At 60.7% G+C, this 27,927-nt stretch overlaps 1 protein-coding gene across 1 annotated transcript; it reads right to left on the bottom strand.

The window, feature by feature from the left end:
* Positions 1-58: 58 nt before the first annotated feature.
* On the bottom strand, positions 59-27,030 carry ADAM33 (ADAM metallopeptidase domain 33). The gene is made up of 24 exons (XM_082282629.1): positions 26,899-27,030; positions 24,228-24,310; positions 17,482-17,558; positions 15,233-15,308; positions 14,714-14,790; positions 13,963-14,149; positions 13,353-13,418; positions 13,191-13,262; positions 12,420-12,586; positions 12,237-12,321; positions 11,450-11,592; positions 9,556-9,733; positions 9,074-9,163; positions 8,256-8,451; positions 7,653-7,761; positions 6,944-7,148; positions 5,906-5,983; positions 4,676-4,784; positions 4,203-4,353; positions 3,480-3,573; positions 2,222-2,470; positions 1,783-1,946; positions 1,473-1,490; positions 59-1,041 (listed from the first exon to the last, which is right to left on the bottom strand). The coding sequence occupies exons 1-24, from the start codon at positions 27,014-27,016 to the stop codon at positions 990-992; spliced, it is 2,844 nt and encodes a 947-aa protein (XP_082138755.1). The 5' UTR covers positions 27,017-27,030; the 3' UTR covers positions 59-989.
* Between the last annotated feature and the right edge of the window lie 897 nt (positions 27,031-27,927).

The following is a 27,927-nucleotide window of genomic DNA, read 5'->3' as shown; positions in this document are numbered from 1 at the left end:
GGTCAACAGCACCTTGGACGGAGGGTTGGGAAGCCCTTCCAAGAGTCCCTTTGTCAAACCTCACAACAGCCCTGTGAGGTAGGAAACGCCCCCGACACGGGGACTGAGGCACAGAGAAATGCAGCGGCTTGGCCAAGGCCTCGGACAAGCCAATGACACGGGCAGGAGTTTTCCTGCTCTTGTTCTCGGCTTGTGGCTCCTTCCCCTTGGACAGCAGAGTGGGAGCAGCTCCCGGAGCCACTGCTGGGCTTGGCCCAGGAGCAGGGAACAGGCAACGTTGTGAGGGCTCCCGAGCCCCTCAAAAGCACCCTGGGAAGCAGCTGCCACCGGCACTTGGGGCATTCAAACATTCCCAGACAGTTTCTCCTTCCAGGTGACCCCAGGATCGTCACCGCTTTTCCTTGTGCAGTCGGACAGGAGGTCAGGAGGAGCCTGAGAACTTGGATCCTTCATGGAAATGTCCCAGCACTGCACAGCCCAGTCCAAACTGGGCACCACGTTTCTGTCATGGCAAACGTCTCCCTGAGACGATGCCCAGCATGGATGGAGCTGCGGTGGCAGTGGCTGGGGGCTCACCAGGCCTGGAGGAGAAGGAGGAGGTAGCTACAAGGACATCACACTGTCACCAGCATCTTCCATCGGTGGGGATGGTCACTTCCCCCGGGTGACCCCTTCCCAGCCCATGTGCAATGTCAAGAGGAACTAAAGCTGGGAGGGAAATTGGCCAGAAAGCAGTGCCAGGAGCTGTGGTGGGATTTTGGTCATGGAAACCCCACCGTAACCACCCCCTGGTTCAGCCATGGTTCCGATGTCCCCTCTGCACCCCCACCACTACAGTTTGTGTGCTGAATACAAATTCTGTCTTACAAAAATAGTCCTCTGGTATGAAAAGGGTTACTAAAACGAGAGGAACAGGAGAGCCCTGTGGCCACAGCAGTGCAAATCAGGAGAGCCAGCTCAGGAAGGGTGGGTCAGGTGTCCTGGGATTGTCACTTCTTTGAGGAGAAGGAGGTGGATTGGACTTTGATGGCTGGGACTGGCCTGGAGCAAGAGGAAAGAGAAAGGAGATAACTGGTTTGAGTGCAGACACCAGACATCCATCAGCTCCACCACCACTGTCCCCAGCTCAGGAGTTCCTCATGGACAAGGCCCCCAAGTCTGGCTGTCAGGAGCGGATCCCTTGAGGCTCCACTGCCCCACATCCAGAGGATTCAGCAGTGCAGAAGAGCTGGGAGCAGGAGTGACCTTGTAAAGGACTTGGACTTTATCTCCCAACTCCAAACTGGAAAACCCACATCCTCCATTCCCAGGGACACAGGTGCCCCAGCCCTTGCTGGGTGCCCAGAGGAACCATGTCCTGCTCATCCAGGAGCCCCTGGGAAGGTGGATTGATCCCCAGTCCCCCATTTCCCAGCCCAGTGCTTACCCAGAGGCCACCCCACCACGAGGGTCTCTAAATGTCCTCTACTCACCTTTGAGGTGGCATTGGTCTGCAGGGAGGAAAGATGAGAGAGCATCAGCATCCATCCCTTCACCCCTTCATCCCCCAGCAGAGCCCCAGCAGCTCCTTCCCAGCTCTGGGCTGGGAGGCCACGGGCACTCCCAAGGGTGGCACCTCCCTTATACCAGCACCTTTCACCACCCAGCCTTGGCCAGACCTGTGGGGTCCTTCCAGGTGGAGCCACGGCTGCAGCCCTTTGGGATGTCCCACCCATGAGACCCCCAGTGCCTCCACCAGCTGGACCCCAGCAGTGGGGGACACCCAGCTCCTCCCCCACTCACTTTAGCGGCCTCGTGGGGTGGCTCGAGCCACTCGTCCTCGACACCTTGAAGTTGGTAGGAGGGACCATGACCAGCAGGGTCTGTCCATGTGCAGGAGGCAGCTCCTTGGCCAGGAGGGGACTCCCCGGCAGCGGCCGGCGCGGGGCTTGGTGCTTGGGGACCACCTGGGATCACAAAGGGCACGGGGAGAGACAAAATCCTTAGAGGAGCATCCAGGGACCTCCTACAAACCTCCTCCCCCTGCAGAGCTGCTTCAAAGCACAGAACACCCAAAAAACCTTAAAACATCCTCAGATCTAACGGGCTTCCTTCAATGCTAGAACAGGTTCAGCCCTCAGGGTGCTGTGACAGCTCCTCAACAGAGCCCAGCCCAAACCCAGCCAAAGCCCAGGGCAGCCCCATGAGTCTGGAAGGGGAGCAGAGCCAGGCAGACGCTCACCTGCGGGGTCCTCACGGGGCTGCAGGGAAGAGGTTTCTTCGGAGGTGGGAGCTTGGCCTGGGAGACACCGGCTTTGGTGGGGACCAGGGGTGATTTGCTGACTGGGGGAGGGGGCCTGGCAGGTTTGGGGTCTCTGGGGCGGGGAGGGATGGAATGGGGAGCGGGGCGAAGAGGGTGGACGACGTTGATGGGCTGAGAGCCGGGCTGGGCAGCGCCGGATTTGGGGAGGAACGCGGTCCGTGGGCCGGGCTGCAAGGAGAAAAGCAGAACTGTGGGGAACATCCTTGGGTTCAGTTTTCCTGGGTGCTGAAGAGCAGGTGTCCCCTTGAGGCCTGGGGAGCTGCAGGAGGAGCACTGGAACCACTTTCTGGGACCACCATCCCACCCAAAAGCTGAGTATGCTCAGTGGTGAACCCGGCAGGGTTGATGGTTGGATTTGATGATCTTAGATAAGGACATTAGAGGGCATTTCCAACCTTCCTGACCCTGTGAGTCTGTGTTTGCTCCTCACTAACCCCATGAGAACACACAGGGATGAGACAGGTGCTGGAGATACAGAGCAGGGTCAGCTCTGTGAATCCACACCAGATTTCCAGCAGATGGGAGACATCACCAGCTCTGCCCTGCTCCCAGACACTGTGGCTGTGCTCAAACAACCTGAATTCTTCCTAAATTCAGCCCTGGTGCTCAAAAAGCACAGGTGAAGTTTAAAAAGTTAAAAATTCACTGATGTGTGGTACAGGACAAGTAAAAGAACTTCTGGAAAATGGGGGAGTAACCAAATGAATGAATAACCAAACCTGCAGGTGCCAAGAGCAATGACCCGAGAGGGAAGAACAGGAGGACACCATAAATCAAACCACAAAGCCAAAGACCAACTTTGTTTGAATTTTGGGCTCATTAACATCAGAAAATACCCTGCCCCAAAAAAAAAGGCTGTGATCATCTCTCACTCCCATCAATCCCTTCTCCATATGGGAAATTTCCCAGTGGAGGTTCCTGGTGATCACCAGGGGAGACTGAGCTCCACAGACTCAGTTTTAGGAGGGGTGGGCACACCTGGCCACGGACTCAGTGCAGACACGAGGCAGGACCAGCACAGGCACCAGGGCTTGTCTGGCTCCAGGGCGTGGGTGTGATATCCACAGGCTTCTCGTCCCGGGAGGGAAAACAAGCCAGCAGCTGAGTCATCACTGACTTTAGTGAGTTATCACTGACCTTAGAGAGTTATCACTGAGTCTAGTGAGCTATCACTGACCTTGGTGGGGTGGCTGGAGGCTGAAATGTTCCTCAGGGTGAAAGCAGCTTTGGCATGGGCGCTGCTCGACTTCCGACCGATGGATTTGTTCCTGCTGGGGATGAGGGACACGGCAAAATAAAGCAACAGGTGAGCACCAGCTGCCTCCAAAACGCTGCCCATCAGCTCCTGTCTCAATTAACACCTCACTAACAGCCAGCCCTCACTGCTGGGGAGCAGGGAGGGTCACTCTGTGATGGGCAGTAGGGAGGGTCAGTCTGTGATGGGCAGTAGGGAGAGTCAGTCTGTGATGGGCAGTGGGGATGGTCAGTCTGTGATGGGCAGTAGGGAGGGTCACTCTGTGATGGGGAGCAGGGATGGTCACTCTGTGATGGGCAGTGGGGATGGTCAGTCTGTGATGGGCAGTGGGGAGGGTCAGTCTGTGATGGGGAGCAGGAAGGGTCAGTCTGTGATGGGCAGCCTGCAAGGAGTGAGAATTCTCCTTGATACCAGGTCACCTTCACCATCCCCTGGGATTGTCCTGTCCAGAGGAGCATTCCTGTCCTGGGCTCAGGGAATTGCTGAGAGCCTCAGATTTCCCAGGACAAAGCTGTCCAGACTCCAGACCAGGTCTCCCACCAGGACAGGGTCCGTGCACCACCAGCTCCCCACAGCCCCCCCTGGAACAAGTCCCAGAGTCCCACTGGGTGCTCGGGAGAGAAGAGATTTGGGTGGCCCACACACCTGCAGGCCTCCTGGCTCCTCTGCCTCATCTCCTTGACCCATCTGTTGAGCAGGGAGTTCTCCCGCCGGTACCAGTAGTAGATGCTCAGCATCAGGGCGGGCAGCAGGAACAGGAAGATGACGACGAGGGCGATCAAGATGGATTCGTGGTCTGGCAGGGGAAGCACAGGCACGAGTGAGGGGCTGGGACAACCACCCAGCCTCTGGCCTCACTCAGTGGCAGCAGTGACCCCATGCGCCCATTCCTGGTCACCTGAGCTGGAGACACCCCTGCTGGTCACACCTCCGGGAAGGGAACAGGCCCTCAGTGGCTTCTGATGACAGTGGGTGGCCACCAACCAGCCAGAGCTGGGCACAGAACGTGGGGCTGCCTGAACAGACCCCACCCAGCCCCTCTGTAAGCACCCAACCCTCCCCTGGCACCACTGGAGGCCAGGAGCACCTCAGGGCACTGGGGCCGAGCTGTGACTCACTGTGGCTCTGCACGGGGCCACTGTCCACGCTGCCACCCAGGCCCGGCTTCTCGCAGTACGGGGGGGCCCAGCCAGGGTCACAGTGACAGTTCTTGTTGCTGTTGCAGACCTGGGGACAGAGGAGAGGGTTGGCCACCACCAGGGGTGCGTGGAAAGGATGGTCTGTGGGGCAGGGATGAGAACAGATGGTGACAGAAGAAGCTTCGCCGCTGACAGTGTTCCCCTTGGATATCACAGAATCATGGAATGGTTTGGGTTGGAAGAGACCTTAAAGCTCATCTCATTTCCACCCCTGCCATGGCAGGGACAGCTCCCACTGTCCCAGGCTGCTCCAAGTCCCAATGTCCAGCCTGGCCTTGGACACTGCCAGGGATCCAGGGGCAGCCCCAGCTGCTCTGGGCACCCTGTGCCAGGGCCTGCCCACCCTCCCAGCCAGGAATTCCTTCCCAATATCCCATCTACATCTCTTCTTTCAGTTTGAAGCCATTCCCCCTTGTCCTGTCACTATCTGCCCATGTCAAAAGTCACTCTCCCTCTTTTTTACAAGCTCTTTTTAGTGCCAGAAGTTCTCCCCAGAACCTTCTCTTCTCCAGGCTGATCAACTCCCGCTCCGAGAGCCTTAACAATGCTGGGCAGAACAAAAGGGTGAATGTGAGTGTTTTACCTGCCACAAAAGGGTAAATCAGATGGTTTTGCCTGTCACGAAAGGGTAAATCAGATGGTTTTGCCTGTCACGAAAGGGTAAATCAGATGGTTTTACCTGTCACATCCTTTCCATAATCCAGCAGGAATTCCCACAGCCATTTCTGTTGCCTCATCTGACAAAGCCCTGCACTCCTCTGTAACATTTCTGCTTTGGAGAACAGTGTCTCCTCCCATTCCCTGAACCATTTCCCTGCTTTTCTGCAGTCCCAGTTGTCTTTCCAACTCTTGTTTTGCTCTCAGGGGGACCAGGCACCTGCTCTGAGCTCCAAACACTCTCCCGCTCAAATCAGACCCTGATCCAAGTTTTGCAGATGGTCCTTACACCACAAACAATCTTCCTCTCACTTTGGACATGGGTGAGCAAAGATCCCAGCTCAGCCCCACCTGGAGCTGACGCATGGGACAGCTCTGAAAGGCAGAAATCCACTGGGTCACAGGGCTCATCCCTGTGGGAGACATTTGGTTTGGCTCAAAAACCTGCACCTCATCCCAGGAATGCTGAGCAGGTCCCGGGCAGCCACTCACCCCGTGGCCGTGGCAGCGGGACACGCACTTCTCCAGCTCAAACAGGGACGCGTTCTGGCACCGGCGGTCCTTGCACACCTGGCAGGGAGACGAGGGGCTGAGGTCAGAGGAGGACCCAGGAGGGGGGGCTGCTGGCACTGGTGGGGGTCTCTGAAGGATTTTTCCTTGGAAAATGCAGGGTGGTTAAATTGCATTGTTCCAGTTAATGGATTTCACTCCCATTTGCAGCACAGCCACAAAGCCTCTGCCATTCCCTATCCAGGATGGCTCAGCAGAGCCCAGCCACCACCACTCCCAGCCCTCCACACAGAGCCTTCCACACAACCCACCTGGCAGCTCCTGCAGAAACCATTTCCCATTTGGCCCCAAAACCCAGGCACTGGCCAAAGTAAACAATGCTGGATTTCAGAACCGGCCGTGTTTCCTCATGAAAATGTCACCATTTTGGCCTTCCCAGTGAAAATGTCACTGCTAAAATGCCAAACAGGGAAGGCTGTGTCTCCACAGCCAGCTCTCTCTGGAACACATCCCTGCTTCCGTGTCCTCCACCAGCCTCTGCCCTCTCTCAGCTCTGCTGACCCTCTCTAAGGTCCTTGGAGATGCAGGGGCTGCAGAGGACACCAGTGCCCAGCTAGCACTGGATTTGTCACGTTGATTCCTGACAGAGCTTTCCTGTTTCCTCTGGGAAACAACCTCTCCACAGGAGGAATCCTCCTCCACCAAGTCCTGGGGCAGTTCCTGCTGGGATTGCTTCACTCTGAACTGATCTGGTGAAGAAGCTTGGAGGGCTGAGAGAACAATTTGGTGGCCTAAACGTGAGTGAGTATCTGGTGATGCCTACAAATGCCCCAGGTGAGAAGACTCTGGTGGCCTACAAACATCTGGTGACAGCAGTTGAGGTGCCACCGATGCAATGTCCGCAAGTGTGGAAGGAAGGGCCCGGCTGTGACGTGGGAAGAGCCACGTGCACCCTGGAGCTGGGTCAGAGCCCAGAGACAGTGACCTGCAGGAGAGCCCACCCCAGGAAGGGGCACTCACCATCCCATCTCCACATTTGGTGCCCGTCAGGACCAGCCCGGGGTCGGACAGGTCCTCCTGGTCGTCCTTGGCGCTGTAGACGAAGGTGCCCCGGCACTTCACCTCCCGGCCCTTGAACCGGATCGTGGTGTCGATGGACACCGTGTTGGTCCCCTGCGGCTTCTTGGCGGAGCTCTGGCACTGGATCTTCCCACACATGGCATCCCTGGGGGGGCACAGCCGAGAGGAGCTGGGAAGTGGGGGCAGCAGCCCCTCACCCTCCCAGCCCCATCATCCCACTGAATTTATGGCCACGTTAGAGAGGCTCTGCAGGTTAAATCACGGACAGCACAGAGAAAGGGTGGAGGGAACAGCCGGGGGAGCGGGAGGCTCTGACATCCCAAAATAACTGGGAATACTGGAGAGCACGCGCTCCCGAATCTCCCTGACACTGTCTTTGATTTTCCATCAGGCTGGGCTGGGAGGTGCTCGTGGTGGGACAACAGAATCACAGGGTCGTTTCGGCTGGAAAAGACCTGGAGATCACCAAGTCCAACCTCCCAGCAGCGATGGGGACGGAGCCCAGGAAGGACCTGGTGGCTTCCTCGGGTACCAGACAGGGCTGCCCCAAGGGCTGGTGCCTGGAGGCTGAGGTGGGACCCTCCCAGTCCCTTGGCAGGGGTGGCAGGGGCAGCGGGAGGGGGACACGGGGCACCCCCATGGGACCCACCTCTTGTCACACTTGACGTAGCGGCCCTGGCTGTCCTTGCCGCAGTTGCCGTAGGTGTTCCCGGCCATGTTCACGTCCTGGAAACAGGCGTCCGGCGCTGGCCATGCTCCTGCACACAGGGGAAAGGTCCTGGGGACAGCAGGCAGTGGACAGAAATCCCAAAAGCAGGAGCAGCAGCTGGATGCTCAAGGAGAAAACACTGAGGAAAAGTCTCCCAAGAGCTGCTGCTGTGGGTGCCGGGCCAAGGACAGGAGGGATGAAATTCCCTTTTCTCTGGAGTCTTGTGGAGGATTTTGGTCATGGAAGGGTTTGAGTTGGAAGGGACCATAAAGATCATCAAGTTCCACCCCCTGCCCTGGGCAGGGACACCTTCCACCATCCCAGGCTGCTCCAAGCCCCAATGTCCAGCCTGGCCTGGGACACTGCCAGGGATCCAGGGGCAGCCCCAGCTGCTCTGGGCACCCTGTGCCAGGGCCCCTCCATCCACCACCCCCAGCCCCACGGGCAGGGGCCATGGGGACCCTACAGGGACCCAGCACTGAGACCCCAAAGGGGTCCTGCTCCGGAGGGGTGGGAAGCAGGCAGGGGGCTGGCGGGACTGACCTGGCCCCCAGAGCTGCACGCACTGCTGGTGGTGGGTCATGCACATGCCGTTGTTGCAGTAGGCCTCTCCGTAGGCGCACGAGGAGCCGTCCAGCAGGTACACGTTGGCTGGGCAGTACGGCGAGGCTCCCGTGCAGAATTCCGGGAGGTCGCAGGATCCCGCGGCTTCCCGGCACATCGTCCCCGCCACCTTCAGCTGCAGGGGGAGAGGAGAACACCGGCACTGAGCCAAGGCGATGAGGGGGGATTGATGGTGCACAGCTGGGGGCCATAAACATCTGTAAGGTCCCCTGTGAGCGTGTTGGGGGCTGTCAAGGTATAGGGACACATTCCTCAGCTGGACCCCAGCCACGAAGGGGTCAGGAATTCTCCTGGAGAGGGAAAAGGGCCTGGAGGGGCAGAACAAGGGAATGGCTTCCCAGTGCCAGAGGGCAGGGCTGGATGGCATATTGGGAAGGAATTGTTCTCTGTGAGGGTGGGCAGGCCCTGGCACAGGATGCCCAGAGCAGCTGTGGCTGCCCCTGGATCCCTGGCAGTGTCCAAGGCCAGGCTGGACACTGGGGCTTGGAGCACCCTGGGACAGTGGGAGGTGTCCTTGCCATGGATGGGGTGGCACTGGATGGGCTTTGAGGTCCCTTCCCACACAGCCCATTCCATGATTCTCCTGCAGACACAAGGTCACACATTAACCCTCCTCCTCTTCGGGCACAGGGAGTGACCTTATGGACCAGCAGCACTGGAGTCCCAAGGGAATGGCGGGGCCAGGTCTCCACCTCATCCCATGGGCATGGGGAGGGCAGGGCAGGGCGGGGTCTCACCTTGCAGTTGTGGCAGCAGTCGCCGTGGGCACACTGGGCCCCCTCCTTGAGCGTGCAGTTGTGAGCGTTGCAGCAGGGGTTGGTGCATTCCTGCGTGGAGAGAGGACAGCTCCATGGGCAGTGCTTCCATCCCTTCCCCAACACTGCCCCCAGCCCCTTCTCCACCCATCACAGCATTGCCCTTCTCATCCCGCCAGCGGGGAAACTGCGGCACGGAGGGGATGAGGAAGAACTGGGCGCTTAAGGGAAAGGTCAAGGAGAAAGTCAGGACTGGGATAAATGGATTCAGGAAGGTGGGACTGGGAAGAGCCCTTGGGATGGAGTCCCTGTGACTGCAAACCCTTCCCTTGGAAACCCCCTGTGCAGGAGTTCCTCAGCTGAGCTGGGCTGCAGAGCTGTGCAGGAGGGGCCCACCTGCACCCCGACCTTGCAGGGGGAGCTCACTCTGCACCCCCACCTCCCAGGGGGGGCTCACTCCGTACCTCCACCTCCCCACAGTCACAGTCCTCGCCCTCCTCCCGGAAGCCGTTGCCGCATTTCCGTCCCACCACCAGGTCCTTGGTGTCGGGCAGGTTGAAGAGGCACATTCCCCCTCCCTTCTGGAAGTAGCTCTCCAGCTGCCTCTTGCTGCAGGAGCTGAACACGCGAGGGAAGGGGTGGCTGTGTGGGGACAGAGCGGGACAGGTGGGGAAAGGGGGCAGCAGGGCCAGGAGAAGGTGGAAAATCGGTCAGACCTGGGAATTTGGGACGTGGACAAACCGGCACAAACCCTGCCAAGAGCAGATTCCCCATGGCTCAGTGAGCCCAGGAACATCTCCCACCCCAGCTGGCACAGCCAGACCAACAACCAGGGGACACCACTGAATCCAAAATCCTCAGGAATGGGATGGGGGCAGGCAGAGCCCCTGTCCATCGCCCCTGGAACGTCAACCCCCCTGCACGGAACCTCCTGAGCCTGGAACCCCCTGGTGTGAGCCCCACCCTGCAGAGCCTGAGCTCAGCGCTGGTGCAGGTGTCACCTCTGCCCCGGGACACTGCAGCCCCCCCGAGCCCCCACAGGCAGGTGCCCCCTCCGGCAGGGACCCTCTGCTCTCCATAGCTCAAACCTCAAGCCTTCCTGTTCTCACTCAACCGGGACAGGAAACACCCACCTGGGCTGCTGAAACACTCCCCGGCTGAGATGGGTGAAATAATTTAAAATTAAAGAAATATGGATAAAAAAACACCAAAAGGGACCCAGGGAGCTACAAAAAATAAAATAGTCGGAGCCTACAATGTGTAAGGAGCCTAGGAACAGGAGAAGCACTCATTTTCTACAGAAGCTCTGAGCAAGATTCTTCTCTAATTTCACAGTTTGTGGGGTTTTGGTGGTTTAAGAAGAAGGAAGCATTTCCTCCTTCTTAGAAAAGGTTTCATTTCCTCTTAACGCTGAAAAATAAGTTTATTTTAATATCAGGACATCTCATTCTCGAGATGACACAGAGGACATTTTATAACAGAGGTTTTGAAGTCTCTTGAGCTGGAGGGAAACCTGTAAGTGCCTGCAGGTCACTGAGGCTGAGCAAGCCAGTGTACCCTATATATATTTGTATATACTCATATAATGTGCAAATAGGGATGGGCTGAACACAGCCAAAAATGTGCTTTTCCCCACCACAATCCACCCAGGCAGAGGTTAAATCCTGTGGGATCAACACCAGGGTCTGGCAGCCCTGAGAGCCAAGAGGGAACAGCCCGGGAACACCCGGAAACCACAACTGGGGTCCCACTGCTCTTTTGTAATTGGAAGAGCAGGTGGCTTCAAAAAAAGGGAATAAACAGCTGCTCCTCAGCAGTGCAGGGATATCCGGGATGAGCGTATCGTCAGGAGAGGGAAAACCCAACAGTTTGGAAAGGAGTTTGGAAAGGAAACTGGTGCCAACCAGATGGATTATGAAGCTCATCCAGTGCCCCCCCATCCATGGGCAGGGACACCTCCCACCATCCCAGGCTACTCCAAGCCCCAGTGTCCAGCCTGGCCTTGGACACTGCCAGGGATCCAGGGGCAGCTTTGGGCACCCTGTGCCAGGGCCTCACCACCCTCCCAGCCAGGAATTCCCAGTGGGAAGCCATTCCCTGCCTCCTGTCCCTCCAGCCCTTGGCCCCAGTCCCTCTGCAGCTCTCCTGGAGCCCCTTGAGGCCCTGCAAGGGGCTCGCAGCTCTCCCTGCCTCCTTCCCTTCTCCAGGGGAACATTCCCAGCTCTCCCAGCCTGATCCAGAGCAGAGGTGACAACATTCCCTGCCCACTCCCAGCCCACCCAGCACCCACAGCCTGCTGGGGGCTGTGGGGACACATCCAGGGCGCTGGGGACACATCCCAGGGCCAGCACCACTCACCCCGTGGCTGCTGCCATGACACAGCCGCCCTGCTCCGGGGTGGCCTCCACGCAGCAGCCCTTGGTGTCGTGGACCATCCCGAAGTTGTGGCCGATCTCGTGGGCCATGGTGGCGGCGGCTCCGATGGGCTGCTCCGCGTGGTCCTGCACCGCGAGGGGAGGGGTCAGCACAGCCACCGTGAGCAAGGGATGGGGTGATCCCACAGCCGGGAATGGGGCTGGGCCCACGGAGGGACCACACACCCGGGATGCAGCTGGATCCCGAGGGAGGAGGGGCTGGAGGAAGGTTCATGGCAGCAGTGGGGCTTGGTCGGCTGAAATTGGCTCTGGGGAAGCTCTTTGGCTGGAGCCAACTGCTTAAAACTCAGGGCACATCCCAAAAACCAGAAACCTGGGTGCCCCCCACCACCCCACCCAGGGATCACAGGTGACCAGGGCCACCACGGAGGAGGAGAAGTTGTCTGGGCAGGGATCCAGAGAAATCCCGAGAGCACAAGCAGGGCTCAGGCAGGGTCTCTTCATGAGGGACAGCAGCATGGAGTGCCGCACTTCATGGAGTGCACAGGAGATCCCAACGCTGCTGCCAGCTGGGAGCTGGGGCTGGACCTGGGCTGGGAGACCTTGAACAGCCCCTTCTCACCCCCCTTTGTACCTGGCCAACACCTGAGGGGGTCAGGAGCCACCAGCACCACCCCTCACCCTCAGGCTGCACCCCAGCCCCAGGGGGCTGCTCCTCCAACGCCATGGAGAACTCCCCCAGGCCGGTGGGGACCCCCAGCCCCCCTTACCACGCTGACCCCTCCGGAGTTATCGGCGCTGCACATCCCCTCCAGCGGAGCCATGCCGATGGTGGTGCCCCCGAAGGTCTTCCCTCTGCCCAGGCAGGAGAACAGGAGCAGTTCAGCACCGGGGGGGTTGGAGTGCCCAGCCCCGGTGGGAGCCCCGCCCGGTGTCCCCAGCCCAGGGCTCACGTCAGCAGCTGGGCATTGTCGTGCTTCTTGCGCGCCCTCAGCGACTTCTTCCACTGCAGGAAGGCCCAGAGCGTGGCATTGGCGTCGCTGCTCACGGCGCACTGGTCCCGCTCCGTCCACACCTCCAGCCCGATCAGGGCCACCTTGATGTTCAGCAGCCTGTAAAACTGCAGCAGGGGACAGGTGGAGGGCGTGGGGATTGGAATTCCCTGGACACCCTCCATCCCTGGTGTGGCGTTGCAGCTGGTGGGTCTCCGTGTTTCCCTCCAGCCGTGTGACTCCAGGACACACCTGTCCCAAACCCACCTGCAAGCACGGGCTCCACAGGCACAGGTGTGGGCACAGGAGCCAGTCAGGGTGGCACGGTGACGTTCAGTGACAACACCTCAGTGTGTCCCTTCTCTGCCAAAGAGGCTGGCACTGTCCCCGGCAGGAGCCAGTGAATGTTTCCCTGCTGAGCTCAGCCCACGGGTGACAGAGCCCTTCCCACCATCGCTCAGAGAACCCCTCAACTCCTTGATGGGTGGCCAAGCCCTGGCACAGCCGCCCAGCAGAGGGGTGGCGTTCCCAGCCCTGAAGGGATTTAAAGTTGCGTGGATGTGGCACTTGGGGACAGGGTCAGTGGTGGCCTTGGCAGTGCTGGGGAATGGTTGGACTCGAAGGACTTAGAGATCTTTTCCAACATTAACAATTCCGTAACTCTGTGATTCCTTGCCCGGTGACACGGGGACAGTCCCTGAGGGTCACACAAGGGCCTGGCAGGTCCCTCACCTTGTCCACGTAGTTTGCAATCTCCACGATGCGCTGCTTGGTGTGGCCCAGGTTGAGGTTCTGGTTCCTGTACTGGAGAGAGGTGAGGATGGGGAAGGGTCACAGGGAAAATCCAGGATGGAGGCAGAGAGGGACTCTGGTTTTCTGCCCCCCAGCACTCACCAGGGTGTGATCAGCAACGATGAAGAGCTCCATGTACTTCATGGTCCTCCAGGCATCTCTCCTGGCCTGCAGGCAGACACAGGGCTCAGCAAAGAGGGGCAGCCCTCAGCTCTGGGACCCTCCAGACACCACAGAGCTGCTCAGGAGGGACAGCTGAGAGGGGAAACTGAGGCATGAGGTGACAAGGAACATTTGGGTGGCTCCAAATGACCTCACGTCATGTCCCACACTGTAGGACACAGCACTGGGACCCAACCCACGCATCCTCTCTTTGGGGTCTCCTGCCCAAACTCCAGCCAGGCAAGCCACCCACACAGACCCTCCCACCACACCTGCCTGCACAGCCCTGCCCAGCTGCCGGGAACATGGGAGCTGTCAGCGGTGCCGAGAGCCCCTCACGGCCCTCTGCCTGTCCCCAGACAGATCCCATGAGGATTTACCCAGGTGGATTTATCCTGGGTGGATTTCCCCAGGTGGATCTATCCATGAGGATTTACCCATGAGGATTTACTTGGGTGGATTTACCCATGAGGATTTACCCGTGAGGATTTACCCAGGTGGATTTATCCTGGGTGGATTTATCCATGAGGATTTACCCGTGAGGATTTACCCGTGGGTGCTGTGGCTGGAAGAGCTGGGCGATGCCACCGATGGTGCTCCCGAGGTCATGGCCATGCCCACAGGTGCCCCTGGGCACGGGCAGGTGCTCTGCTCGGTGGATGAGGTGCAGACTTGGCTCAGGGCTCCCCAGGGGTCTCAGGTAGTAGCTGGTGTTGCTGCTGAGCACGATGAGGCCCCTGGAAACAGGAACAGCCCCGATGGCTCCTGTGGTGCTCCCGCTCCGGCTCCCCCAGCCCCTGAGGCCCCACAAGCTCATGGCATGTCAGCCTGGTCCATACCCGAGTGGGAGCAGGGACAAGAGTTGGGGATTTCTGCCCACACAGCCCCAGGGGCAAACAAACCCTCAGCACCAAAACTTCCCCAGGTCAGAGCACAGGAACAAAGCCCAGCCTGGGACACCCGCTCTGGGTGCAGGGACTTGCCCCCTCCAGGGATACAATTCCTGGGAGTAAGCTCATGCTGCCAGAAGTATGGACTCTGCCCCAGCCTGCCCAGTGCTGGGGCTGGGTGGAGGATGGGAGAAGGAAGAAGGACAAGATGGGAGTGATGGGAAAATCAGCCAGGTCAAGCATTTGGAGCGGCGCTTGCAGGAGCATCGGTGCTGCTCCAGGTGGTCCAGAAGGGGATCCCTGCAGGGAGAAGGAGCAGTGGATCCATCCCCCCCTTTGCCAGCTCCACAACCCCCCGACCCGGCATTCCTCCAATCCTGATTCCCCCATACCCTGCCCCTTCCCCCATACCGTATTCCCGAGCAGGTGCTGAGCACGACCCAGGAGCCGCCGTGGCCGCGGACGTGGCCGTGGTAGTGACAGTGCTCCTGGAGAGAGACAGTGGAGGCCTTCCTTCGAGGGCTGGGGGCAACAATCCCCGTGCGCTGATCCCAGAAAAGCACCCCTTTTCCATTTCCCCCTTTCCATTTCCCCATTTCCATTTCCCCCTTTCCTTTTCCCAGCCAGGCAGGCGCTGTCCCCTGCACCGGGAGCGGGAGGAGCCAGAAGCCGGAGTTCGGCCCGGGACGCAGCCCAGCGCCCGGCGCGGCGCTGGAAGGCTGACAGGAGGCCGGTGGGGGACATCGGGAGGGCCGGGTGCTGCCTCTGTTTGTGTCCCGAGGTGCTGTCCCGGGGCCAAGAGCCGCAGGAGCCGCGTGCTGCCGCATTCCTGCTGCCACGGGCGCCGGGGATGCTGCCAGGGAAACGCTTTGGCTCCGTCCCGAGTGCCAAAACCCCCCGAGACACAGAGGTGAGCGTCCCCGCACCCACCGTGTGGTTCGGGGTCACCGTCACGGGCTGTCCCTCCTCGCTGTAGTGCGTCTCCGTGTAGCCCGGAGCCAACAGCCTGCGGGGAGAGAGCGGGGTGAGCAGCCGGGAGCTGCTCCAGGGCTCCCGGCACTGGGACACACCGAACCTCTGAGCCTGAACCCGGCTGAGCCATCCCCGTGTCCCCCTGAGCTCCCCCGGCACCCGGCGGAGCCATCCCCGTGTCCCCCCAGCACCCCCAAACCGGCTGAGCCATCCCCGTGTCCCCGTCCTGTCCCCCTTGCAGAGCTCCAGGCCCGAGCTGGCACTGCTGTGACCCTGCACTGGCCAGGTCTGTGTGACCTTGCCCAGATTCCAGGGTGATGGGCATCCCACTGGCAGCCTGCAGCCCCGTGGGGATGGCTGGTCTGGATGGGGATGGCAGGTCCCGGTGGGGATGGCAGGTCCCCGTGGGGATGGCAGGTCCCCGTGGAAGGGCAGCACCCTGCAGGGCACTCAGTCATCCCGAGAAGAACAAGGAGGGCCAGGTTTTGCCCTGCTCTCAGTTTAGCTCTCAGTTTTGGGGGTTTGGCCCCGTCCCAAAGGTTTAATTCTGCAGAGGAAGAACGTAAAGCAGCAGCACTCCCAGAACAGCCCCCCCGCCTCTCACTTTCTATTTCGCAGCAGTTTGGCCCCAGAAATGTCACTGTGGGTACGTCTGTGGCTTCCCAGCCCGCCTGTGAGTGGGTGCCTGGCACCAGCAATTCCAGTCACAGCTCAGACCGGAGAGAGCCGCTCAGTCTGGTTCCTGGCAGGGGACACGTGGGTGGCTGGCAAGGCAAGGGCCTGGCCAGCGTGGGGACACAGGGACAGCGTGGGGACAGGGATAGACAGGTGGGCTGAGGACACAGGAAAGCCAAATCCTCCTGCCATGCCCAGGGAACGGGAGCTGGGGTGGCTGAGCCGGGCACATCCTGGGCTGACCCAGGACTCAGACCAGGGGGATGTCCCCTCCAGGCAGGGCAGAGGCCCTGGGGAAGGGAGGGCAGGATGAGCCTTCTCCTCCAGCACGGGGGGAGGAAAACACTCCCAGGACGCTTCTGGAGAGCGAGCAGATCTCCCAGGGCCAGGAAAAAGAACATTCGAGGTCTAGCCCGGCCTCACTGGCCCATGAGGCCATTGAGGGCTGAGACAGCAGCTTGGATGTCCCCACACTGTGTCCTCACACTGTCCCTGCAGCCAGTCTTGGGTGCCCTGGGTGCCACGGACTGCTCTGGGTGCTCAGGTCCCTTTTGTGCCACTGTCCCCTCAGCTCACCCAGAGCTCACCCTCCTGCCCTGCCCTGCCCTGCCCACCCAGAGCAGGGCCCACCCAGGCACAGAGCCCCCAGGGCTGCTCCTCACGCTCCTGCCCCCCTCCAGCAGGCAAAGGGGCACCGAGCCAGAACGAGGGTCAGGAGAGGACACTCCAACACTTCCAGGCCCAGAGCACCAGCCGGACACAGGGCTGAGCTTTGCTCCTCAGCTTTCTACCCCCACTACCAACCCCCACTGCCCACAGCCCTAAAATGTGCACAGGAACCCCCCAGTTCCCCTTCCTGCACACCAGAAGCTCCCCTGCAGTCACTGGGGGCCCTGGGGGACACCATGGTGGCTGGGTCTGTACCCCAACAGCAGCAGGAAGGGGATTCTGCCAGGCCCAGCCTCCCACAGCTGCTGGTGAGAGGCAGAAGTGGAAGCAGAGCCTCATCCTGCAGGGATCAGCTCTGCCCTGCTCACCACGGGGACACAAACCCACCAAGGGACAGAGAACTGGGGCTGCCCCACCCCTGGCAGTGTCCCAGGCCAGGCTGATGGGGCTTGGAGCAGCCTGGGACAGTGGAAGGTGTCCCTGCCATGGCAGGGGTGGCGCTGAATCTTCAAGGTCCCTTCCAACCCAAATCACCCTGGGATTCTGGAATTCTGTGAAAGCCACGAGGTCTCAGGCAGAGGGACAAGGAGGGCAGGGCAGGGCACAAGTGTGGTCCTTGCCCCAGGGCAGGCCAGGCTGGGCGAGTGGCACAGGGGACAGAGGCTGCTGCCACCTGCACCCAAACTGAACCAGAGCCCAGAAAGAGGCGACCAAGGCGGCAAAAGGAGCAGTTCAGCCCAAATGGAGCCATATTGGGCTGTCCCTTCCCCTGCTGGACAGGGTGGCCAGGACACTGCCAGTCCAAGTGGGACGCTGGCAGGGATCCCCAGTGTCCCCTCCCCAGCCCCAGCCCCGACACTCACTGGTTCCTCTCCAGCACCAGCACGAGCTCTTTGCCCTCCGCCGTCACAGCCACCTCAGCCCGGGCAGGTGCCGGCACCTGCAAGGAAAGGAGGGAATGGGGTTAGGAAAGATCCCTGTCCCCAGCACCTTGCCTGCTCCCAGCTCCGGGGGCATCCCAGCCTCTCCTCCCCAGGTCTGCTCCACCTACTGCACCCCTGCCACGAGCCGTGGAAGGTGATTTCCCTGAATTCCCAGCCCAGCAGGGATAATGGAGGATTTACCCTGAGGTTCAGGGATGAGGCAGCAAATCCCAGCTCTGCTGGCAGCTTCCCCAGGGAAAGGCAGCAAGGGACAGCCAGGAGGGACCCGGGATGGGGAGCAGCTCCAGGAGCATCCTGAGCAGGGTCTCTGTGTGCTCCATCCCATGGAGCCTCAGCCCTGGGAGGGTCGGTGCCCATGTGCACCTCTGGGGGGGATGGAAATAACCACCAACCCCCGGGCACCGGATAGGGGCTGCTAAAAATACCCCAAAATACCGGGCAGAGAAAGGAAACAGTGACTCAGCTTCCCCAGGATGCCAGTGGTTTTACTCATTCCCTCTCTTTGGAGGGTGTTAAATGGGAAGCTGACTTTAGATCCACAGCAGCACGGCCCAGCTGCCCGTGACAGGATGGGCTGGAGCCCAAAGTGCTGCCCTTCCCTGTGTCCCCACATCCCGTCCCCAGCGCTGGGGACACTGAAAGCATCGCCCTGCCTGATGTCCATGGCCTGGACTCTCCCTGATGTGTCCCTCAGTCCCTCCCCGTCCATGAAGGACGCATGGAGCCCAGCAGGCTGCCAGCCCTGGGGATCGCCGCGGGACCCCATCACCTGGCCATGGCCCTGGAGGGACAGGAAGGAGCCGGCCCCGCAAGGGCCCGGCTTTGGCTGCTGTTGGCATCACAGGGCTCTGCAGCTGGAACACGAGGAATGCAGCAGGGAGGGGGCAGAGCTGGGTGATTCACGCTCGGGATGAAGCAGAGGTAAAATCTGCTTCCCGCTAATTCCTGTGGAGCTGGCCGCGCTGTTGCTGCTTCTGCAACCCAGGCCCCCAGCCCTGGGTATTGGGGAGATCAGGGGACCCCCGGCCTGGCAGCCTCAGGGGACCCTCACCCTCAGTTAAGGGCAGCTTCACGGGAGCGTGGAGCAGCTGGACACCAGCGCTGCTGCGGCCGGGCTGTGGGGTTTGTGTTCCCGGGATGGCTGTTCCTGCACCTCCACCCCACAGTGAGCTCCAGTGCCACCCCACAAAGCTGCTCAGACATCATGGGATGGTTGCGGCTCCAAGGAGCCCCCGGGGCTGGGTCCTACGGCCCCAATTCCAGAGGACAGGGAGGTGCCGCTCCCTCCAGCGCGGGATGCGGGGCTGGAGCCGGGATGCGGAGCTGGAGCCGGGATGCGGGGCTGGAGTCGGGATGCGGGGATAGAGCCGGGATGCGGGGCTGGAGTCGGGATGCGGGGATGGAGCCGTGATGCGGGGATGGAGCCGGGGCTGGAGCCGGGCTGGCTGAGCCCTCTCCGCCTCGGGCTCCTTCTGCCCAGCTCCAGAAAAGGCGAGCAGACGCAAGCCCCGGAGCAGAGAGGGGCGAGGCCCCGGCTCCGACAGCTCCCCGAGTCCCCCCGGCTCGGCGCGGCCGCAGCGGGGCCCCGGTGCCCCGGCCCGGCTGGGGGGGCCCTGCGGAGCCGGGAGGAGCCGGGCAGGGGCTCCATCCCCTCCTCCGGCGGCGCTGGGAACGGGCGGTATTTTTGGAACACGATCTTGTACAAACATCGCTCCCTGGCCAAACATGGTCTGTACATTTTTCTTGCTGTTTCCCTCCTTTCCCCCTCTTGCCCTCCCTTTTTCTCTCCCCGTCTCTGATCTCCCCAACACCCGCTCCCCGCAGCCCTCTCCTCCTCCTCCCCGAGTCCCGGCCGGCTCCTTCCCGGTTTAGAATTCCCCAGCAATTACTCCCTGCCTCGCCTTGAGGGCCGGTGCTGGCAAAATTCTCTTTCCCAGCTGCCGTCTTAAAGGGACACATGCGTGTCCAGGGTTATCCCGGCGCTCTCAGCTCCCATCCCATCTCCCGGGCTGCCAAGGGCTGGAAAACAAACGGCTGCCGCTGGGATGTGTGTCCCCTCCCTGTGAGGGGATGTGCCACAAGCTCTCCTCTTCCCCGTGCCTCAGTTTCCCCTGAGAGCTCCTGGAGGGGCAGTGGCAAGAAGGGGATGGATCCTGGTTCTGGCTCGGATGGGCCCAGCTCCTGGAGGGACCAGCAGCAGTAAAAGCAGGGAAAGGGGAACTCGAAGAGCACTTGTGCTGGGCAGGACTCTGAGGCCAGGCAAGGTGATGGCATTAATTAAACACTGCTCGTTTTGCCTGCATTCATTAAACACTGCTTGTTCTGCCTCGAGCCTGGCAGGGAGCTGGGGCCCCAAGAGCTCCTGCCAAGGTGCCGCACACCAGAAATGAGCCGGGATCAGCTTCTTCCTGTACTCCAGCGTCCTCCTGGGTTCAGCGTCTTCCCAGGCTCCAGCATCATCCTGGATTCCAGGACATTCCCACCTCCAGCATCATCCCAAACTCCAATATCATCCCAAGCTTCAGCACCATCCTGGGCTCTACCATTGTCTCAGGCTCCAGCATCATCCCAGACTCCAGCATAATCCTGTGCTCCAGCATCTTCCCAAACTCCAGTATCATCCCAGGGTCCAATATCATCCTGGGCTCCAGCATAATCCCAAAACCCAGTATAATCCCTGAGTTCAATATCGTCCTGCTCCAACATCATCCCAGGCTCCAATATAATCCCATGTTTCAGCATCTTTCCAGGCTCCAGCAAAGTTCCAAGATCCAGCATCCTCCTGGGCTCCACCATCGCCCCAGGCTCCAGCGTCCTCCTGGGTCCCAGCAATCCTCACAGACTCCGATAAAATCCTGGGCTCCAGCACCTTCCCAGGCTCTGGCACCTTCCCAGGCTCCTGTTGCTCCCTGACCCCCTTTCCCCAGCACCCACAAACAGAATGCCCCAGCACAGCCAGTCCCACAGGGGCTGGGCTGGGAGAGGCTGGAATTGTGGAATTGCAGCTGCCATGACTCTGCCCTGGCCGGGCCCCAGCCTGTGACTGGCCCAGGAGCCCTCCAGGTCCAGCTCAAGTCTGGTTTTATTTTTCACTCCATCCATCAGAAAAACCTCAGCACTGTTTGCAGAGGGCCAAGGGCGTTGAGCTGCTCTTCCCTGTTTCCCCACAGCTCCCGGCCATGCTCCTCATCCAGGCTCCCTCCATCCCTGCTGGGAAGCTCCCGCTCCAGGAGAGCAGCTCACCCAGGAGCAGGCTCAGGGAGCACCGAGTTCCTTGGGAAATCACCGGTGAAGCCGAGTCCCAAAGCCCCGCTCAGCTCACGGCCCGGCCAACTCTCAGGCAGCTCCCACGAGTTCCTAAGGGAGCTCCCAGAGCCCGGATGTGACGGGGAGGACAGGCATGGCAGTTAGCAGGAGATGCTCCGTGGAGGATTTGGTGATGGCATTTGCAGCTGGAGCAGCTCGGCTGCGCCATGGCCTCCCCAGGCAGCTGGATCCCGGCAGTACTGAGGCTTTGAGGAACACAGCTCGGGATTGCATCACTTGGCCAAGACCTCATGGACGAGCCTCTCGCGCCGGCTGCTCGCTGGAAAAGCATCCCGGGGAGTCAGGGAAGCAGGGCAGCCCAGGCCCTGGAGGCAGAGGCAGGATTTGGGTTGGTTCAAAACAAGGCTGGCAGGGTTTGCTCAGTCCGGGACACCTCGCAAAGGGAGAGGGGCTCCCTGCAGGGAGCAGGGCAGGGAGGTGCTTCGGCACCTGCGGCACATCCCGAACCGCGGGCAGCCTGTTCCTGCCCTCCCCTCCCTTCCTGCTCCGGGGCAGGGCCGGGACCTCCCCGCGGTGTGCAGAGATCCCCGGGATCGGGGTGTCCCACCCTGACCCGGCAGCACGGGATGCTCCAGCTCTGCATCCCCGTTCAGCGGGAAGGAGGAAGGGAATGGCCACCCCCAGGACAGGGAGCCAGGGGCTGCTCCAGGGACCTCACGGACGAGCCCGAGGTGTGAGGGGAGCAGTGGATGGACAGAAGCTCCATCGATGCTAAGGGGTGTCCCTGCACACAGACGGGATGCCAGGGAGACCCACAGGGAAGTTGAGGAGCTCCTGTGCCTGGGACTCCTCAGCCCTCAAGATCCCAGAAAGGTTTGGAATGGAAGGGACCTTCAAGAGCATCCAGTGCCACCCCTGCCATGGGCAGGGACAGCTCCCACTGTCCCAGGCTGCTCCAAGCCCCAGTGTCCAGCCTGGCCTGGGACCCTCCCAGGGATCCAGGGGCAGCCCCAGCTGCTCTGGGCCCCCTGTGCCAGGGCCTCCCCACCCTCATGGGGAACAATTCCTTCCCAATATCCCATCCATCCCTGCCCCCTGGCAGTGGGAAGCCATTGTAGCAAGACACCACACCTGGAAGAAAGCAATTCCAAAGGGAAAGGAAACGCAGGGAACACCACGGGCTGAGCAGGCTCCCGGGGTGGGGACAGGGCGCTCCCGTCCCTCAGGGCTGGATGCCCAGGTCAGAATGCCGGGTGCAACCCCCATTTCCATCTCTGAAGGGCTGGAAAAGCCCCGGGTCAGCTCCGGCAGCCTTCGCTCCACATCCCGGGGCAGGAGGGGCAGGATGTGGGGCAGGAGGAGCAGGATGTGGGGCAGGATGCGGGGCAGGGTCCCACCGCAGGCTGTGGTGGCAAGGGAGCTGTTTGCGGTCAGGGTCCCCACGACCTCCTCCCGGCCTCTCCCGAATCACTTCCATGTGTGCCGGGAGCCCGGGGAGCTCAGCCCGAACAATGGGACGGAGGAGGGTGCAGGGAGGCAGGGCCGGCCCACCCAGCGCTGCCAGCCCCCACACGATGGCACCGCAGGGCCACCGCCACCCTCCTCCTGCTGGTCCGGCCTCGCTGCTGGGGGACAAGGAGACACGGGGATGTCCCCAGGGACCATGGGACGCCCCCAGCATCCCGCAGCATCCCAGTGCTGCGCGAGGAGCAGCCCCAGGGCAGGGGTGGAGGAGCCTGGGGGGTCACCACACTTGAACCCATCATTCCATGGGCTGGAATGTTGTCTCCTGGCAGGGCGGGCTGCTGGCATTCCCACAGACAAGTTTATTTCCAGGATCTTTGCTGGAGGGCAGGAGCAGACAGGGTGGGGGTGGAACGGATTAAATCGATCCATAAATATGAACGCCAGCAGTACCAGGGCAAAAAGGGCCAGTGTGGGGCTCCGTCCCATCCCTTGCCCGGTTGCCCCCATCCTTCCCCCACAAACCTCCCCGCTCCCCGCACCGACCACGCCCCTCTCCCCTCCTTCCCTTGCCCCAGGAACAGGAGGCTCCTTGTTCCAGGCTGGCTGGAGCTGGAGGCAGAGCAGATGCCAGGAAATACGGCGGGACCTGCCCAGCCACCCCAGCCCCGGAGTCCCCCCGTGGCTCCCGAAATCCCCCGAAATCCCCCAGCTGCGATTTGCACCCCCAGCACCGTCTGGGGCACCGGGGTGTGGCAGGAGCAGAAATAAATCTCCCCTGCCACGTGTTCCCCATCTCAAGCGGCTTCCAGGTTAAATACAGACGGGTCCGGGGCTGCCCGACAGGGAGGGGACATTTCTCCAGGCCGACCGCAGCACCCACATGGGCTCTTCCAGCTTCTGCAGGAGCAGCCAGCCCAGATTCCCCTGGAAAAGGCACCGGAGGGGCCAGGGCAGCACAAACCCCTCTCCCAGGCACAGCCGGCCCCGCCTCGGGCGTCTCCTGCCTGGAGCGAGGAGGGCTCACCTGGACCATCTCGGGTGAGATGCCACCAGAGTCCCCGCCCAGCAGGGTCTTCTCAGCTCAGCTCAAAGCAGAGCAGCTCCTCAGAGCCGCCTACAACCGTGCTGGGAAGGGACTGGATGTGCCCAAAGGAGCCCCCAGCCCCTCCCGGCCGAGGGGCAGCTGCGGCTCTGGCTGAGCCCAGAGCTGGGCAAGGGGCGAAAGCCCGGCCAGGGTGGCCACAGGGATGTCTCACCCAGGGATGTGAGACAGTGGGGGTGGCAGGGAGGGGGTGACATCTGGGAAGGGATGCCCTCTGCTCCTTGCAGGCCTCTGCCCAAGGCCACTGCTCCCAAATCCAGCAACGCTTTCCCTTAGCCGGTCCTGCTCTCCTGGCCAAACCAGGAGCTGACAGATCACCTCCAGCTCCTCTCTCCAAGCTCCCCAGCTCCCTTCACTCACCCTGCAGCTCCTGGCAGTCCTGGCCAGCAGTCATTCCTGCCCAGCAGTCATTAACACCGTGTTAATTAACTCACTACTGCATCCTCTGCTTTCCCTGTTCATCACCTACATACGGTGGTGGATCCTGACCCTCCACACCCTGCTCATGGATCCTGAACTTCCACACCCTGCTCATGGATCCTGCAAACTCCACACCCTGCTCATGGATCCTGACCCTCCACACTCTGCTCATGGATCCTGACCCTCCACACCCTGCTCATGGATCCTGACCCTCCACATGCTCCTCATGGATCCTGCAAACTCCACACCCTGCTCATGGATCCTGACCCTCCACACTCTGCTCATGGATCCTGCAAACTCCACAACTTGCTCACGGATCCTGTAAACTCAGCGCCGCCATCCTCATCCCACTAGGAAGACCTCCAGGCAGAGGAGGGAGGGAGGGAGGAGGGAGCAGCTCTGCCCTTACCTGTTCCTCCAGGCTGACGGCTCTGCGGACACGGCCCCCCAGGAGCCAGTGTGGGGTCACTCGTTCTCCTTGGGGCGGTGGCCCTGGGGAAGAGAAGACCTGGTGAACAGACCCTGCGAGACCTCGAGAGCTGGAGCTCCTCCACAGCCACACCAGAGGGAACTTGGGAAGCGACAGAGCTGAGGACCAACATCCAGAGCCTCCTCTCAGGTGTTTCTGGGGATGGACACCAGCATGAAGCCAAAGCATCACCCCCTCCCCAGCCCAGTCCCTCATCGCTGGCTCAGCCTTAATCCTGGAAGGCTCCCAGGAGCGTTGCTCCCACCCAGGTCACAAAACTGTGGCCTAAATCCCCTGGAACCCACCCTGGAGAAACAGTTGGCACGTGGGAGTTGTGGCTGCCCCTGGATCCCTGGCAGTGCCCAAGGCCAGGCTGGACACTGGGGCTCAGAGCAGCCTGGGACAGTGGGAGCTGTCCCTGCCATGGCCGGGGTGGCTCTGGATGGGCTTTGAGCTCCCTGCTAACCCAAACCTCTCCATGACTCTGTGATTTGTGGGACAGGGAGGTGCGGTTCCATCACCCCAAATGCAGCCATGTTCTGCAGCCAGAGCTGGGCTGCAGCAGCAGCAGGAGCAGAGGAGCTGGAAGGGCTGTGGCACGTCAGGGTTTGTCTGAGCCATCCCAGCCCCCCGGGCAGCGCAGCACAAGCCATTCCTTGGCTCGATCCAAGGCAGACAGACTTTCTAAGATTATTTTTTTCCTAAACAATGTGGCTGGGTTTGACTGCAGCACAGGGAGCAGCCACTGATGACTTAAGCCTGGATGACAACAGAACAAAAAATTAAAATCTGAAGCTGCTGCAGACAGGGGATGAGGCTGAACAAAAATGTCAAGGGTTGGGCCACCTCGCCAAGCCAAATGTTGTCAGGGGGAAAGCTTGGATGGAGTTATCTTCCTCAACAAAGTTATTTACTCAGGGAGTAGAATAACAGGGCTCAGGGCTTTATGATTTTATAGGCTTGTTTGGGTTCCTCGTGCTGCGACCCAGGGGCTGGGCTTGAGGGAAGATGAAGTTATTGAAAAGACAAAAGAAGAGAAAAGGTGGAGTTCTGGGCTGGGAATTGCTGCTGGAGTTTGATGGGATCAGGTCACCCTGCCCGGCCACCTCTGTCCCCCGGGAGCGCCCGGCGCTATCGCCCCGAGGTATTTAATCAGTGCCATTAAATATAGCCCGGAATCAGATTCCAGGAATAACTGCAGATAAGGGGTGGCACCACCCCAGCTTCCTTCTCCTCACCTCCTCCGAAAGCAGCAGCCAGGCCCTCCAAGCCCAGCCACACACCAGCCCCGTTTTCCATGGGGAAACTGAGGCACGGGTTGGTTCAGCCTCGCTGGGGGAGCAGCTCCGGTGGGGTTTGGTGCCCTCCCATTACGGAGCACAGGAATAAATCCCACTATTTTTAATTCCCAAAGGGAGGAGGGCAGGGAGCTGCTGCCTGTCCCGGTCCCAGCTCTCTCCCACGCCGGCTGGGGAGAGGATGGGACACGAGGGGTGGCCACTGCTGGGATTGCTGGGCTGGGCTTTGGGCCACGTCCCAAAAATCCCCCAGTTAGGAGATTTAAGTGATGAGATTTGAGTTAAGATACTTTAAATTTCCCACTGCTTTGTCTATAGTTTTTGCTGGGAATCTGAGAGACGGAGCACGAGACGGGGCCTCAATCTAACTCAAATAAACCCAAATGTAGCACAGAAAGGGTTTCCCACACCCCCCTTCCCTTGATTTCCTGGAAAACACTCATCCCCAGCCCTTTTTGGGAATGTTGCGGGGAACAGCGCTGCTTTGGCGTTTGGGATGTTGGCAGCCCGAGTTGTGGGGCTGGGGGGGAAGCCCGAAGGAGCCCTGCAGAGCCCGGAGTCCCGCCGGAGCAGGCAGCTTTGCCTTCTCCTCTCTTTATCCAAACAGAGCTTTGGCTCCCACCGCCCTCCCTGTTCCCCTCCCAGCTGCACAGCTCTCTTGGAGCTGCTGGAACACTTCTCTTAGCAGCAGCCGAGAACCCGGCAAAGCTCGCAAGCGAAAAAATAATTACAAAAAATGTGTTTTGGGTGGAGGAACATCAGCCCTGATTTCTCGGAGGGGCTGGGGAAGGAAACAGGGATGAGGAAGATGGGACAGGCGGCCGAAGTGAAACTGGCAACCCCTCTCCTCCTCCGGCTCCCATTTAAAAAGTGACAGGAACCTCTGGAGAAAATCGTGGATTTCCTCACCAACCGAACGAGCCGCGTTTCACGCTCAAACCCGCACGGCAGCACAACCCCGAGCTCCCTCCTTCCCGAGAGCCACGGCCGGGAGCTGGCACGGGATGGGCACGGGATGGATACGGGATGGGGGCTCTGAGCCGGCCGCGGAGTTCTGGGGGGTGAGAGCCGGCCCCGTCCCTGTGCCGGGGGTGCCCGATCCCACCCCATGCCCTCCCATCCCAACGGGACCCTGCGGAGCCGCAGCGCCGAGCGCGGGGTCTGGGGGCACCGGGGGGAGCGAGCGCTGCCCGGAGCCCCATCCCCAATCCCATCCCCAATCCCAATCCCACCCCCAATCCCATCCCCATCCCCAATCCCATCCCATCCCCTCCCGATCCCATCCCCACCCCGGCGCCCCCAGCCCCCCTTACCTGCCGGCCCCGCCCGGCCCCGCGGGGGGAGCCCCAGCAGGACCCCCAGGAGGGCGAGGCGGAGCCCCCAGCCCTTGGCCGAGCCCCGGCGGGGCCCGGGGGGGCCCGGCCCGGCCATGCCGCCGCTCCCGGGCTGTCACCGCCCCGACTCGGCGCCTCCGGCCCGACCTCCTCCTCTTTATGCCGCCGGGTCCCTCCCCCGCCGCGGAGCCCGAGCGCGGCCGGCCCGGCCGGGGGGCGGCGGGGAGGGGACGGCTTTGTTCGCCCTTATTTACTGCTGTGTTTCTTGGCCCGGCACGGCCGCTTAATGAGAACCAGACCCGCGGCTCGCCGGCTCCCAGGCTCCCCCCGCCCGCCGCGGCTCCGTCCGTCCGTCCGTCCATCCCTCATCCATCCACCCGTCCATCCATCTACCCGTCCCTCATCCATCCATCCATCCCTCATCCATTCATCCATCTGTCCGTCCCTCATCCATCCATCCATCACCCATCCATCCGTCCATCCATCCATCATCCATCCATCCGTCCATCCATCCATCCATCATCCGTCCATCCATCCATCCATCCATCCATCCATCCATCCATCCATCCATCCATCCCTCCCTCCCTCCATCCATCCATCCCTCCCTCCATCCATCCATCCCCACCGCCAGTTCCCTCACCCCTCCTGCCAGAGGAAAGCCGGGGGGTTCCCCACAGGCTGCCTGTACAAGGAGGGGGGGGGAAAGTGATTAAAGCAATTAAATAACTCTGCATATCCCAGTGGAGACACCTGTGTGACCCTCAATCCACTCCACAGTTGTTATTATTAATACTAATGACATTGATTATTAACATTCATATTTATAATGTTATATATAATATTAATTAATAATATTAATGCAATCAATCACAGAATCCCAGAATGGTTTCAGTTGGAGGGACCTTAAAGCTCAACTCATCCCACCCCATCCATGGGCAGGGACACCTCCCACTATCCCAGGCTGCTCCAAGCCCCAGTGTCCAATCCGGCCTGGGACACTTCCAGGGA

Source organism: Coloeus monedula (genome assembly GCF_965178545.1).
Source record: "Coloeus monedula genome assembly, chromosome: 5".
In the NCBI taxonomy this organism is placed as follows: Eukaryota; Metazoa; Chordata; class Aves; order Passeriformes; family Corvidae; genus Coloeus; species Coloeus monedula.
The sequence above is the reverse complement of the archived record's forward strand: the minus strand, read 5'-3'. Positions and strand labels throughout refer to the sequence as shown.

Bases quoted from the DNA above. Each gene is read 5' to 3' on its own strand.
- ADAM33 (XM_082282629.1), bottom strand. From the start codon at position 27,016: ATGGCCGGGCCGGGCCCCCCCGGGCCCCGCCGGGGCTCGGCCAAGGGC. The intron at 13,419-13,962 runs GTAAATCCTCAC...GTCTGCCTGCAG, and splicing joins TCCAGCCACAGCACCCACGG to GCCAGGAGAGATGCCTGGAG. The intron at 4,354-4,675 runs GTGAGTCACAGC...TTCCCCTGCCAG, and splicing joins TGGCCCCGTGCAGAGCCACA to ACCACGAATCCATCTTGATC.